The sequence below is a fragment of the Macrobrachium rosenbergii genome, chromosome 56 (assembly GCF_040412425.1).
Source record: "Macrobrachium rosenbergii isolate ZJJX-2024 chromosome 56, ASM4041242v1, whole genome shotgun sequence".
Classification (NCBI taxonomy): domain Eukaryota; kingdom Metazoa; phylum Arthropoda; class Malacostraca; order Decapoda; family Palaemonidae; genus Macrobrachium; species Macrobrachium rosenbergii.
Window position 1 is genome coordinate 50,495,543 of NC_089796.1, and position 15,465 is coordinate 50,511,007.

General features: G+C 44.1%; 1 protein-coding gene across 1 annotated transcript in view; it reads left to right on the forward strand.

Annotated features, from left to right (window-relative positions):
- The window catches only part of LOC136836353 (nudC domain-containing protein 1), a 554,624-nt gene that overhangs the window by 54,732 nt on the left and 484,427 nt on the right, over positions 1-15,465 (forward strand). Inside the window, exon 2 of the mRNA XM_067100537.1 lies at positions 8,586-8,734. Within this exon, the coding sequence (XP_066956638.1) occupies positions 8,586-8,734 (149 nt within the window). The remainder of the gene's footprint in view (positions 1-8,585; positions 8,735-15,465) is intronic.

Below are 15,465 nucleotides of genomic sequence, written 5' to 3' on the forward strand. Positions count from 1 at the left end.
CAGAGCTATCAGCTATGTTGATGACAAAACTGTCAACCAACTTGTCTACCGCCACATCTTGCCGGGCATCCTCTTTTGAATTTTTCTCTCGTGCTCGCTGCATTCTTCCAGTTTTCCGCCGTGACATTGTTCAATGCTTCTTGCACTAAAATTTTAAGGTCTGCCAGTTTGAACGTATTCTTTTTCGCTATATAAGACTTCACTTGAGCCCATATGAGCTCAATAGGGTTGTATTGGCAATGGTACGGTGGTATACGTACTATCTTATGATCTGCTTCAGCTGCAATTTCGTCAATCTTATACTTTTTCCCATGTTATTAATACGTCATTTAGCGAGTTCATACAGCTCAATTTTCAGCAAATCATCACTTGGCTGTTCGCCATTCTCTATCAACCAATGCTTTATGTTTTCTTTCTTCCAAGATGAGGTTGGATACTTTTCCTGTTGCATAGAATGGTATGATCGTTGTCCATCACGATTGCACAGTTGGGAGGGATGTTCGGTAGCAACTGATTCCTAAACCATTTTTCAAAAACTTCAGCATTCATCTGTTCATGGTAGTCCCCATCATTTCTAGCTTGAAAAACCAGTTCTGCATTGTTGACAAAACCGTCTTCTGTTCCTGCATGTAGAATTATCAATCGGCTTCCTTTACCGGTGGGAGGTTTTACCCCCGTAGCTTGCTGGGATGATAAGTATGTCCAACACTTTTGAACAGTGTAATTTTGATTGACCCAAGTTTCGTCGAGATACACGAATTTCTGCCCTGACTCCTTGCGACGCTTCATCTCTCTCAAAAATCTTGACCGAGCTACAGTTACATCTCGCCTTTCCAAGAGAAATTTGCGCCCATCAACCTTCTTAAATCTGAATCCTATCTTCATGAGAACCTTACGAAGGGATTCACGGCAGCCATTAAAAGATATTCTTTCTTTTAATTCCTCTTTTATCAAGTCCAGAGTTGGAATTTCCTGTCTTTCATAAAAGGACAGAACTGCCCTTCTAATGACGCATGTGTCAAAATCATCCAAAGCAGTGACGGTTGCAGGTCGAGATTTTTTCGGTGACGAAAATACAGGCTGCTCATGCTCAGAGTCTGCCCACCATTCTTCATTTAATTTGCTGCAGACTCTTTTAACTGTACTCTCGCTGAAACCTGTTGCAGCAGCTGTCCGAGCGAGAGCTTTTTTATGGGATAACATAGGCCCTCCATTCGCCTTTTCATCTTGAAAATACCTATTTACTTTGTAGACGATTGCCTTTTCTCGGCTGTGAAGATGATGTCTATCCATGTCTGTGAGATGACCAGGAATGACTTCTTGTAAGTTGGTGTCAAAGTCACTCTACCCTTCAGTCAGGCCAAAACGTTGTTGCCATATCGTATCCAAGCAATATTTAGTCATTGTTTCCAATCTATTATTTTTCAGAGAGAGAGAAAGAGAGAGAGAGACAGAGATCTGTCTGTATACGAATGTTTATTTTCTCTTGCCAAACTTACTGTTATGCTTTATTTCATATTTCCTTGCTTACCAATTTATTCTTTACCTACGATGTTAAGAAATCAAGGTATATGTAGAAACGAGAAATGCCTCCAGACATAATAATACCGTGATGACCTGACCACCGAAAGTGCTCCCTAGAGAATATCTAAGCTGCTTACCCGTGGATTTAAACGCACGTGGATCCGTGTGTGAGGTACTGGCAACGCCACCAAAATGAGATGCCATATTGATAGAAACTCTGATTCCGTTTCTTGTAATTGCTTAAAAAAAACATTATCACTCGTGAACCTAAGTAATAGACTTGGAATTCTGCGTAACGAAAAAGATTTTATTTGATATCTATAATGGGAGAAATGATTTTATCTTGCTGTTGTTGTTATACATTTGGCATATATGCCTTACCTGCGAAGACCCAGACAGCCACGCCAGAGAGATCTATACATTTTGGAAAGGGTATACTTGTGTCAGTTTGGGTCTGGGTAACAGATGACACTTGAATTTCAGCTCCAGCAGAAGAGGGTACCAGCTGCTCTTCGGCCAATTGGGAGCTACCAGAGCCACCTGCCCCTTGAAAGACCTGAGTTTGTGCAGCACTTTCAGCAGCAGGTTTACCGGAGGGAACAGGTAGATCCTCTGCCACTTGTTCCAGTCTAATGTCAATGCATCTGTGGCATGAGCTTGAGGGTCCAGGTTGGGGGCCACATAACAAGGAAGTTTGTGGTTGTTCTCCGTGGCAAACAAGTCTACCTGGAGACCTGGAACCTGAAGGCAAATCCAATTGAACAAGGCTCTGTCCAGAGACCACTCCGACTCCAGCGGAGTTGACCTGGACAGAGAGTCCGCAATGACATTCCGGACCCCTGCAAGGTGAGTGGCTGATAGGTGCCACTTGTGCTTTTCCGCCAGAGAGAAGATGGCTATCAACACTTGATTGATACGACTCGACTTGGAGCCTCCCCTGTTTATACAGTGTACCACCACTGCACTGTCCAAAACCAGCCTGATATGGATCTGTTTGGAAGGGCGAAGCCTTTTCAGTCAGAAACACTGCCATTGCTTCCAGGATGTTGATATGGAACTGGCGGAACATTGTGGACCATGTTCCTTGTACTTTTTTGTCTTGAGAATATCCTCCCCAGCTGCTTAATGAAGCATCTGTGTGAATTACTAGTGATGGAGGAGGAAATTGCAGGGGCACCGATTTTGACAGACCCTTGACTGTTGACCACGGCCGGAGTCTTTTTCTCAAAACTGAAGGGACCAGAGACACCTTGTCCCTGAGTTTGATATTGGCTCGTCTCTGCCACACACTGTTTATATCTTTCAGTTTTGCCTTCAGCAGCAGATCTGTTGACAGATGCGAACTGAAGAGAACCCAGGATCCTCTCCTGAGTCCTGCGAGAAGCTTTCCTGCACTTGAGGAACTGCCTGGTAGCCTTGGCAATCTCTCTCCTTTTGGCTGGCGGAAGAGACAGTCTGTGTGAGTCTAGGTCCCACTGGATACCTAGCCACTGAAACCGAGCCTCCCGGAGTTAGACGGGATTTCTCCTGTTTATCTGAAAGCCTAGGGACTCCAGAAACTCGATCACTATGGCTGTAGCTCTCTGGCATTCCCCGACGGTGGATGCCCAGATTATCCAGTCGTCTAGGTATGCGGCTAGCATGATCCCCAGGACTGTAACTGCTGTACTACTGTCTCTGCCAGCTTGGTGAATATTCGGGCGCTATGTTGAGCCCGAATGGCATGACTCTGAATGCATAAGCTTGCCTTCCCAGCCTGAATCCTAGGTAAGGAGAGAAGTTTTCGCAATCGGGACGTGATAGTATGCGTCTGAAAGATCTATAGACGTGGTGATGGCTCCACGAGGAAGTAGAGTCCGTACCTGAGAGATTGTAAGCATGCGAAATTTGTCGCATTGTATGTAAAGGTTGAGACAGAGACAGATCCAAGATTACTCTTTGTTGAGCGGAGCCTTTTTGGGGACGCTGAACAGTCTGCCTTGGAATTTCAGGTGCCTCACTTTCTTTATGGCCCGTTTTTGGAGTAGTTCCTCGCGAAGTCCCGCAGGGCTTGTGAAGGGGTTGATGGAACCTGACCGAGGTGGTGGGTCCTTGACCCAACCCAACCCAGTCCCTTGGAGACTATACTGTGGGCCCACGGGCTGAAGGTCCACTGATTCTGAAACAGGTAAAGCCTCCCGCCTACCTGAATCTTCTCATTGGGAAGGGGAAGGATTACTTCCTCTGCCCCGGCCGCCTCTTCCCCAGGAGAGGGACCGCAATGCAGCCTTGCCTCTGAAGGCAGCCCTTGCTCAGCTTCCCTTGCATTTTTATTGAAGCCACGAAAGGAACCATGGCTTTCATAGGATGGATTGTGCGCTGGAGACGTCACAAAGGTGGGGAGGAGGGGAATGCTGTGCCGGCTGCACCAGCACAAACTGTTGGGGTTGGGCCTTTGAGGTGGAAGGCTGACCGACCGGTGAGACTGGTACAGCCTGAACTACGGTTGGGGTTTGTGGCCTCCTAAACTTCGTATACCTTTTCCCCGACCTGCCATGGGAACCGGAGGACTCTGAGATTTTACGTTTGGCGGGAATACCCCACCGGGAGCGGAGGCTCTGGTTGGCCCTGGTTGCCTCCCGCCAGACATTGTTCACCTCGTCCTCAGGGAATAAATTAGCCCCCAAATCGAGCTTTTCATCAGTTTATTAGGCTCGTGCCTAATAGTGGCGTCCGCAAAAATATGTTTTGCGACAGTTCGTCCTTGCCACTGTAAAGTCAAACAGGTCTGCTTGGAATCCCGCCAGCAGAGATTTAGTTAAGACCTGGAAAAAGGGTTCATCTGCATACAGCACAGATGTCGCCTCTGCCATGCACAAGGAGTTCATTGCAGCTCAGCCGACACCTAGCGTCGAACTCTGGCTTCAGGAGGGCCTCCGGAATTTTGGGAAGCTGCTCACTGAAGAGAGTGGGCGCACAGTCTGGGTCCAGCTTGCCTGCCGTAAGGTGGACGGAACTCGTTCCAGAAGTCGGAGTCACCGGGGAGGACCAAGAGGTGGGATCGGTCTCCCGGAGCTGCGGCATCGACTTACCCTCCATGCATGCCTGAACAGTTGCCTGAGCCACTTTCGACATGCAAGGAGTTGCTATCCTATCCCCAAAGAAAACATCGTAAAATTTCCTTTGAAGGGGTCAGCTTTGTGTTTTCTGCTTCCCACTCCGCAAGGGTGCGAAGCAGAGCCGATTGAGCCTGATCCCGAGGAAAGATGACTGTCTCCTTAGGGACCTTATCTGTTCTCACCCAAGCTTCCTCTGTCAATCTAGCGAAGCCTGGGTAGGGGGAAGCAGACCTGGAGGAAAGAACTCCAACTCCTGAAGTCTGCGCGTCCCTAGGCCCTCAATGGTTAAAGTATCCTCATGCTGGGGAGCATGAAGGGCCCAAGCGCCAAGGGTTCCCCTTATCGAAAGGAGGAAGGGCGGGCGTCCCGGAATGGTGAAGGACGGAGCTGACCTACCGGAGCTCACGAGCCTGGAGATCTTTGTCTCCTGGCTCTGCAGCTTTTCCAATACCGTCTTCCACCTCTTGTCCATCTGCTTGTTGATCGTATCACAGCATGCTTGCCAATTCTTGGAAATTGGAAGCAGGTTGACGAGGGGCTGGCTTTGGCTGCCCTTGCTCTCGACCCCTTTACAGAGGGAGTGTCACTAGCAACGGAGGCCGCCGGGCTAGAAGCCCGTGACTTCCCCGGGGGAAAGGGAGTTGCCTTGCGGGAGGAAGAGGACTTATATCCCTTACCTTTCAGTGACTTTTTTACCTTGGGGATGGTTGATGTCGACCTATCCCCAAGGTAGGAGGACTTCTGGAAACCCTGGAAAGAAGATACAGAGGATGAAGGGGAATTAAAAAGGGAGTCCGCTCCCCCTGCCTCACTTACCTCCCTACCTACCTCCTGGTCCGGTTCCACATTCATGGGCTCCAGGTCCAAGTTAATGGCCGCCACTTCTGCTGACACTTCCACTGCTATGACATCCTGGGAGGGCTGCGTCGCTTCCCGGATATGTTCGATCAAAGGGGCTGCCACTTCTGCTGGGACAGCCGCAGCTAACCGGGCGCCGGGGAAGAGGAGGCTACAGATGGCCTCCGACAGAACATATGGCCTCCCCGACAGGACGTTCCTCCCAAAGCCAGCCACCCAACTCCTAAGGGTGGCCAAGGAAGCGTTGCGAGAAGCTTGATTGGCCTGAAAATAACAAGGACTAAGTAACTGCATACCAAGGACTTAAAATATATATAAGGGATATAACAAAAACCTTATAAACTATCAAGTAAGTCAAGGAACCAGGTAAACTAAAGGCCGTAACTTTAGACTTACCGACTCGTCCTGGAACTGCTCAAACAAAGCGTAGCACACTTCACATCCATCCGGGTGCCAAACGATCAAGTCTCCCGCCCTGACTGCGCAGCCGGAGTGGGAGCGGCAGACAACATGGCTGCAGGGCTGGTGCAGCACTGCGGTGCACCCGGACTCCTGGCAGCGTACCATCTGTATGGATAAACTGTATATGAGTATACTTAATTGAAGACACGCCGGAGTAAATCCGGCGGAGATAGGGGCCTTATGCTCGAGCAGATAACAGGTCATGCAATTAGCAGATTAGTCCTACCGGAGTAGTCCGGTGAAGCAAACAAATATATTATTCATGGCAAATAAGTTAAGGAACGCCGGAGTTAAACTGATGGAAATAATATATACCTTAACCTAAAATCATGCAACATGACAGAGTAAGTTAAGTGACGCCGGATATAATCCAACGTGAATGATATATATATATCTTAACCTAAAGTCATGCACACTTAGAATTAAATATAAATTGCCATAGGTGCTGGAGACCGGCAGAAAATTCGCTGGTTAAATACATGGAATAGCAGTTTTTTAAAAGCTGGACATGTCATTCCAGTACTGAGACCCCGGAAACCCCACTACCCCTGCCACTGGTTACTATGTAGGGGCGGAGTGGTTCACTATTAGAGCAGTTCTCGTATGGCCATAGGAGAACAAAGTGAGTAAAGCCAACCTACTAAAACCAAAGACCACCGAAGTGGAAAAGGCTAGCGGCAACGGGGGTACCGACGGAGTCAGCTAGGGTTGTGTAGGCCCTGAAAGTGTCCGGAGTTCCGCGAACCAATGAGGAAGCGAACAAACGAAACACTAGCGAGGTGTGTGACGTTAAAACGGATACCAGGAGGGTGGATAACCTCCGATTGGAGACCCGTCTAGGTCCCCCCCCCAGAGAGTGACGGCCCCGAGAGGAGAACGCTCCACACACGGGGAGGGCTAACACATCACCTGCTATACAGGGGAAAGGTGGGGGAGTAACGACATGGCTATGTCACGATACTAAGGTCGACTGAGTGGGGGAAACCACCAGACACTGGCCTCAACCCCCTTACTAGGTGTTGAGATGTACCGAGCCTCCCCCCACAGGGGGAAGAAGACACTTGCCAGAAGTTACGAAAAGAGGTTAGGCTAAGCATATTGGATTACTGCAACCAAACTCCCATCTTTTCCCTGAAGACGAAGCCTATAAAGGGAAAAAGAGGGAGAGAGTGGAGGAAGGGGAGGTAGGGGGGAGCTGTGAAGGGGAGAGAATTTTTGTTCAGAAGGCCAACCGAAGACCGACATGTAGGGCACAGGGCTATGCATTGTGAATCACTTTTCTCCCTTCATTAGAGGGGGAGAAGGATTAACAGAGAATCCAAGCATACCCAAAACATACGGAACAGCGGATGGAACAACGAACATGGCGCTCCCTTCACTAGCCCACACCTCCTTCCATGACTCAAGCGACAAAGTCGGGAGAGAAGGGAGCAGAGTCAATGAGCAAAGCTAACCTACGTAGCCTAACCCACCGATTAAGACGAGAGGGTCAGGCTAGTACCACAAAACACAAAAATATACTGCTAAAATTTAACCAACAACAATACATCAATACATAAACAAGTCAAAATTATAAAATAATAAACGCTTGTGCTAGGGGTATGTTCTACCCGAACGAAGCGAACAGGAAGTGGGCAACCAAAATGGCCGCTCCTGACGCCAAGCTAAGGTAATATTAATCCATAAATATCCATGTCATCCACTGTATCACAATTCAGAAAAACCGACTGTAAGACAGCACCAGCTTGGGGAACAAAATCTACTCGAGCGAAAGCCAAAAAATCCTTTATGAAGGGGTTAAAAGCATAAAACCGTGGGAGGGCGCTCCCTAAAGAATTGATACTAACACCAGTATTAATACCAGCACACTGGCCCGCTCAATGTAGATGAAATTCCCCAAAATGAACTTCCTGAAGGGGTAACGTCAATTGTAAGACAAAACATTAATGTAAATGACCCAGCAAAACCTCTACTGAACTGGTCTGTAGAGGCGTACCGCTAGGTCATCATGGCGGGCCGGGCGAGCATAACGCAGAGGAACGCCTGGTATTTGACCCAATAATTATTAAATTAAGGGCCAAATACAGCCTTGATACAACTAAAACCCCGCTAGGAGAGGAGTACTTTAACTTAGTGGCGGTGATTTCAGTGACAGAAGACATGATATTCCAAATTAACTGAGAAAAACACAGAGCACAAGCAAAAGCGTGTTAACAGAAACGCGTGCTAAAAAGGAATGAGGGTAGGTGGCGCTCAGGTCGTCAGGTACAGGCCGGGTGAGTTGCTGTTGGAACGGCTCTTCTCGTACTGGGGGTTATGACATCGGGACATTCTACAGAGTTAGGTCCTGTGGTAGTGGACAAATTCACTCACCCTACTCTATACCGACACCTGTTACATAATAGGTGATCGCTCTGAGGGTAGTAACCTCAGCATTCCCGTTGGCTTTCTTTCTCTGGTATATATAGCAATATTTATACCTAGAAATGTGTGCTCAAGGGACATTTCACCGGCTGACACAGGTCCGAAGCTCAGAAATAACATTTTGCCAACACTTGCAGTATTAAGCTCTTATAAGGCTGTACTTTAAAAAATATCTACATAGTAAAATTTGTACAGTATAAAGAATTTATTATATTTCAGGATTAGAGAAACGGCAGAGCAGTTCTTCGTATTATTTGCATACAAGACTTGAAGCACTTCATAATCATCTCTTTGGTGACCCTTTTAATGCTGCTTTCATTTACTATTTTAGTAATAAAGGACACCTTTTGAAACACAACTTCTCAAAGGTATGGTATAACATCAGAACTTTTATCTTCAGTACTGAGTGAGATTTGATGAGATTACATTTTCCAGGCAAACATATAGCCATTATAAAAGAGGAGTAAAAAGTTATAACTAAAAGTAAAGAAAGTGAAATATTAAAAGAATGATTTTTCCAAAGACAAAATATTTTCAAACAAACCTGTCATTTGTAACAACCCATTTTGTGTACTGGATTGAACAAAACATAAGAGAGGTAGAGAAGTGGGTGGCCTTGCTTTATTGATACATGCATATATGGTTCCCCAGGTTAGTTATCTCACGTCTCCTGTAGTCTGAACTAGCTGCTAAAGAATGAATTAAGGAGGCAGACACATAGGTTTAGTTTAATGAGTTTACATTAGCCTTTCCTGCAGTCAGTAGCTCCTTCAGGTTCTTTAAAAAAACACTTCCTCCTGGACAGTTATGCATCTGTGTAGATCAGCATCTTGGTTGGTGGTTTACTTTACTCCCTCTTTGTCTCTCCCTTGACATGGGACCACCTTGATGTGGTGAGGGATTCTTGAACTCCTGGAAATTGTTCCCAGGTTTGAGTCCAGGAGTCCTATATATTAACAAATATAAATTTGTAGTAAGTATTGTGGAACTTTCCACTTTGGTAAAATTTATTGGACCTGACAAATAGGAAAAGGTATCATAGCTGAGACTGGGTTTATATCTGAAGCTAAATACTGTACTGTAATGGGAACTGTGGTAGGGTCATCAACTACCCGATAATGTTTGGATGTGAGAGATATCCGATTTATAGCTCAAGGGTGGAACTATTCTGCAGGGCTGGGCCACGGATTCCAGGGGGTTCTGGTTCTGGGGATAAGGACTCTCAGCTTTCTATCAGGTTTGCCCTTAATACAATTAGGGTGGGGATGATTGTTTTCTTGTAATACTCTCAGTCCCAACAAGCGGGTTTGGCAAACACTTGAGTCACTCTAATCGTATTGTGCCATCCCCTGTGGGGTAGGGAAGGTGGCGGACATTGTGAGTCGGTTCTCACTTGTGCCATTGGTGGAAGAGTAAACTCCAAGAAAGGCTGATGATATTTTTTTTGGGTTTCCAGGTTTAATTTTTCTTTTTTTTTTTTAATCTTTATGTCTCGTAGGAATAAAGATTCGAGTACCCCTGGGCCCTCTGATGATACCGCTTTGGCACAGTCAACGACTGCTGGAACCTCCTCTGACAGCCTTTGTTTGGAAAAGGCTGGGAAACCTCCTAGTGTAATTGCACTGGAACCCTATGCTTCAGGACAGAGCAAATGGAAATTGACCAGAAATATATGTGAAATAGGACCAGGAATATTTGAAACCTCTTATGATAAATATTTGACTTTTCACCCCTTGTGGACAGGTAACATACATATATGTTTACATATAGCTTCGTGGTGGAGTTCAGGAAACATACCTATTGTTCAAGTTTTCTCACTAGACAGTTTGAACGAATTTTGCAGGAAAAGTGCTGAGATCACTTCCATGGGCCATAAATGAATCATGGCAACTCTTACCCCCAACTCTAATAGCTAGTTGGTACAGCAGAGGAGGATCAGTTTGCCTTAAGATGTCGTAGGGGAATGTTGTCCAAAATTCCCATCCAATGACGTCTTGTAAATAATTTACAATAAAAGAATTTGTTACTGCTTTTAATTCATATCTGTTATGATATTGTTTAAGCTGTAATTATAATTTTACAAAATAAGATAAAAAGAAATATTAGAAAAAACACTTGTGAAATAACTTGGTAAAATTAGCATATGTTCACAACTGTCTTTTGGAAACGAGGCCCCCACACCAGGTTGGAAATATTCACTTTCAACTTTCCCGGGAAGGTACAGAAAATTTTTTAGCATTTTTTTCTTATATCATGTGCATATGCATATCTTCCTTTTTCCATTGATGAGTTTTTTTAAATTAGCCATCCTTAAATTCAGCCTAGTCTAGAGGTGTACTTAATATTATATATTTAGCCTGGACTGTGAGGGTTAATCTGCAAGATTCTCATTGCAATATTTTTAATGTGTACAGAGACAGTGTCAAGTGTTGTGGCCCTAGGTATCATCAGAACGGCAAGGAAAACAGATAGTAGAATCGACCTCAGCAAAAGAAAGTGAAAAATTAAAAGCATCATTGCATCTCGGAGGGGTAAAAGTAGACTGTGCAGTACATGCTTTTTAGAATTACTCCAAGGGAATGATATATGTGTTAACCGCCTGGTTCGAAGGGCAGTCTTTATATTGAAGTATCTGTTTAAGAACAGAATTTTAGCATCTCACCTTTCTTGGGATGTTACTGGTAGTCATGGCCTCACCTTGGGTCTGTAGATCCCTTCTCTTTTTTTCATAAGCGTCTCTGTAAACCTTCATTTACACAAAGACCTGCTGGAATGAGACACTGATTTCAAAAGTAGCTCAACAAAGACTGCTGTTATGAAATGGAGTGATTCACACCCTCTGTTAATAGAAGACACAACTAGAGAACCTACTGATTCGCAAACCAGCATAGTCATTATTTTATGCCAAAAAATTCTATTGATTAATACCCTGATCAACAAACAAAGTAATAAGGTCATACAGACCACAATAAATGCCCTATCGTAATGTAAGAGTCAAATATACCACTTCCATATCATTTGCCCTCAAGGACAATGTTTGAAATTCTTCTAATGGCCTTAAATAATGAGTCTCCTTACTGGTGTGCTCTTTGATCACTACACACCAAGTTAACAACACATCTTCACAATTATAGTTCATGGCAGTTTCTCCCCGAGAGACTCATTGTTCCTGTCGTTATATGTCATGGGAAATCACACATATGCACGTACATACATTTCCGGTACATTGGTTCAATGAACAAACGAACACACATTGTTTCTGTGTGCTTAAAACACATTCGTCAGGCATTCCTCGTCACCAGCACCATCGCCTCTACAGCGAAAGTTCCCTGCCAGATCATCATCAGACTTTTCCAAAGGTCACCTTCGTGATTGTTACTTATGCACCCCAACTGATGATGTACTCAGAGGAGAAGCTGGTAGAAGAATTAAAAGATCAGTGTGTGATTAGAATTGAAAGAATGAAGAACAAGATCAGTGGAGCATTATTTCCACTTCCAAATTTAATTGTGTTTAGTTCTACTCGATTGTCTAATAAGTAAAAGCAGGTTACATTTTAAGATTAAGCAATATAGTATATCCCAAGACTTAGAAGATGTTTTCATTGTCAAGAATTTGGACATATGTTACAGTCTTGTAGGCAGAAGCTACAAGGCAAGCTTGCCACACATGTGAAATGTAGTGAACCAGAGCATGGTGTATGTAATAGAGAAGCAAGATACATACATTGTGGAGACAGTCATCTATCATCTTCACTTGGTTGTGATGTGTACATCATGGAAAATGAAATCCAAACATTAAGGGTAACTGAACGTATCACATTTAGAGAGGCAAAAGAAAGAGTATTGAATCAGTATGTTAGACCTGGAATATCCTTTTCCAGTGTTGCTGCCAACCAAAGAAGAAATATAAATGCTACTAGAGGTGCTTCCCGTGGCAGTGTTAAGGGAAGATCAGTGGCGACTTGTACTCCTGCCTCTTTGGAGGCTGTACCAGTGGTTTCTGGTGCTCCTGCCTCTTCGGAGATGATGTCAGTGATTTCTGGCGCTCCTGCCTGTTTGGAGGTGGTGTCAGTGATTTCTGGCACTCCTGCCTCTTTGGAGGCAGTGCCAGTGATTTCTGGCACCCCTGCCTGTTTGGAGGTAGTGTCAGTGATTTCTGGCACTCCTGCCTCTTTGGAGGGGTGCCAGTGATTTCTGGCACTCCTACCTGTTTGGAGGTAGTGTCAGTGATTTCTGGCACTCCTGCCTCTTTGGAGGGGCTCCAGTGATTTGTGGCACTCCTGCCTCTTTGGAGGCGGCACCAGTGAGTTCTGGTGCTCCTGCCTGTTAGGAGGCAGTGCCAATGATGTCTGGCACTCCTGCCTCTTGGATGGCAGTGCCAGTGTGTCTGGCACTCCTGTGCCTGTGGAGGCTGTATTATCAGCATGTGGTGCTTGTGTCTTCCTGGAGCCTGCACCAGCTGTAACTGTTGCTTCTGATGCTATGGAGGCTCCACCAGTTTTGTCTGACCCTCACACCCCTCCTCAGGTAGTGCCAGCTTTGTCTGGTGTTCCTGAGATTGATAACCCTCTGAAAAGGAAGGTAGCCATAAACAGTTCGTCTCCTTCCAGAAAAAAACAAGCAAGGCAGTAAGCTGAAAGCACTTAGAAGAGGTTCCAGTTTAACAGCCTCAAAAGCAAAGTAGAATTCATTAATTTTCTCCATTGGAACTGTCAGGGATTAAGACCAAAATGGGAAGAACTAAGGCTGCTCATACCAAAAGTGTCTCTGTATGTATAGCTTTGCAGGAGACTATGATTGGTAATAATACATGTCCCAGCCCACAAGAGTATACATCCTATCATTCCCCCCATACCGTAAATATAGGAAGCCATGGGGGTGTAACTATATATTCGTAATGACACCCCATACAATCCTGTTAAGTGTCCAGTCTACACTGCAAGTGATAGGTGTGCAGATCCATTTACAAAGAAAATATACAGTATGATATCTATCTGCCACCTAGTGAAGTCTTGCCCATGGATAAATTTAAATCCCTTATGCAACAGTTACCACTTCCCTTTGTTATTCTGGGAGATATGAATAGCAGAAGCCCTATATGGGGTGACATCATCACCAACCAAAGAGGAAGGTGCCTGTGCTCCATCATAGAGGGTGAAAATGTGGGAATCATTAACACTGGGGAGTCTTCACATTTTCATGTTCAAACAGGCACGTTATCGGCAATTGATTTATCTATGTGCAGTGATAACTGCCTTATTGATTTCAAATGGAGAGTGATAAATGATAGATTTATCAGCGACCATTTTCTATTAGTGGAACAGTGGTGAATGTAGCTTCAGGTGCTCCATCTTCAAGGCTACCTAAATGGATCATTGGTAAAGCTGATTGGGCAACATTCCAGGAACACAGCTCGATAGATGACTCTGCTGATGACTTTCCTTGTGTAGATGATGCTCTTGACTTTTTGAATAAATTATGTTCTCGGCTGATCTTCAATCTATACTTAGGACTTCGGGCATATTTATCCATTGACCAGTCCCTTGGCGAACTTGTAAATGCCAGGAAACTCATAGAACTATGAGGTCAACTTTCACCAGACATCGCAGACGAAAATGTGAGTATAGTGTTGAATTTCGAAAAGCAAGAGCTCATTTCCATGTGGAAATCAAAAAGGCATGAAAGGTATCTTGGACAATTTTCATATCTTTGCTTACACCCTTGACTTTAGTTTGGAAGAGAATTAGAAAAATAGCAGGCAGATTTACTCCTTGTCAACCTCCAGTTCTCAAGATCAATACAGCAAGGAATGATGGTTACAGTAAACCCCCTATTTGTGGGGAGGCATTTTACTGCAATGTTTCTGCGAATAGCTAAAATCCACTAATACTTAAAAACCCTCTAAAAACACTTAGAACTGCTTATTTTGATAGTTTAAACAAAAAAACACTCTAAAAATGCTTATACCTGAGTATTTTAATAGTTTTGTCACAAAAAGTGCATTTAGTCATGAAAATGGTATGAAAATACAGTAATTAGTGAATATTTCTCAGTGAAAAATACCGCTGAACTTTCCGCGAGTAATGGCTAGATACGTTCCACAGAGAAATCCGCGAATACATGAGTCTTTAAGAGGTGCTAAATAATGAGCAGGAGAAAAGTTACTGCTACTTTATTCAGGACACAGGCCGTTTATACAGCGGCGGACTGACGTCACACAGAGGAATACAATAGAATCTTGGTGACCTGAGGTCAATTACTCTCGACAATAATTACAATGGATAAATACAAGTTGAGTTAAAAGAAAATGGACAATGACTGATCTAACAATATTCTAATACATGTGCAAAAGAAACATGCAAAAAGAAGTTAGTAACAGGTACAAATTTACATAGATAAGCATGGTTAATTCAGTATGGCTGATCCTGCTTGACCCACTCCTATAGGAGTGGTATATAGAAAACGGGTCATTCATAGAGACGACTCATTTTAGAAGGACTTTACAAGTCTGTGAATTTGAGATTCAAGGAAGCAACCCTGGGGGTTTTACTTTACAATGGACCTTTTACTATGAGGGAATTTAAATCTTCTGTAAGTAATGCAATGAATCAGCTCCAGGACTGGATGATTAACATAATTAATGATACGATAATAATTACAGTGTAAAATATTTTTAAATTTTGCGAGGGTGCAGGCAGCAGTGTACAATCAGGCAGTGAGAGAGACCAAATTACAATAGACCAACTTCTTTTCCTCCATCTCTTTATCCCATTTTCTTGTTAACAGAATAAAAGAGAATAATAAAAGTATTGTTAGTAATGTTATACTCTTGCGTAAATGCATACAGCCATAAACGAATGAACGAGAAACTGTTGTTTTGCTTTTAACCAATTCGTATAACAACAGCCACTTTGCTTGTATTTCAACCATTGGACGGTAGTAAACAATTACCATAGTTATGTTACAAATGATATTAAGTAGAAGAGGACTGATATATTTTTACATTATACCCGTATTCGGTATGGATAAAAGATCGGCAGGGAAATATACTGCTAAATCTAACCTGCAGGTTGTAACTGAAGCTGAGAAGACAATGT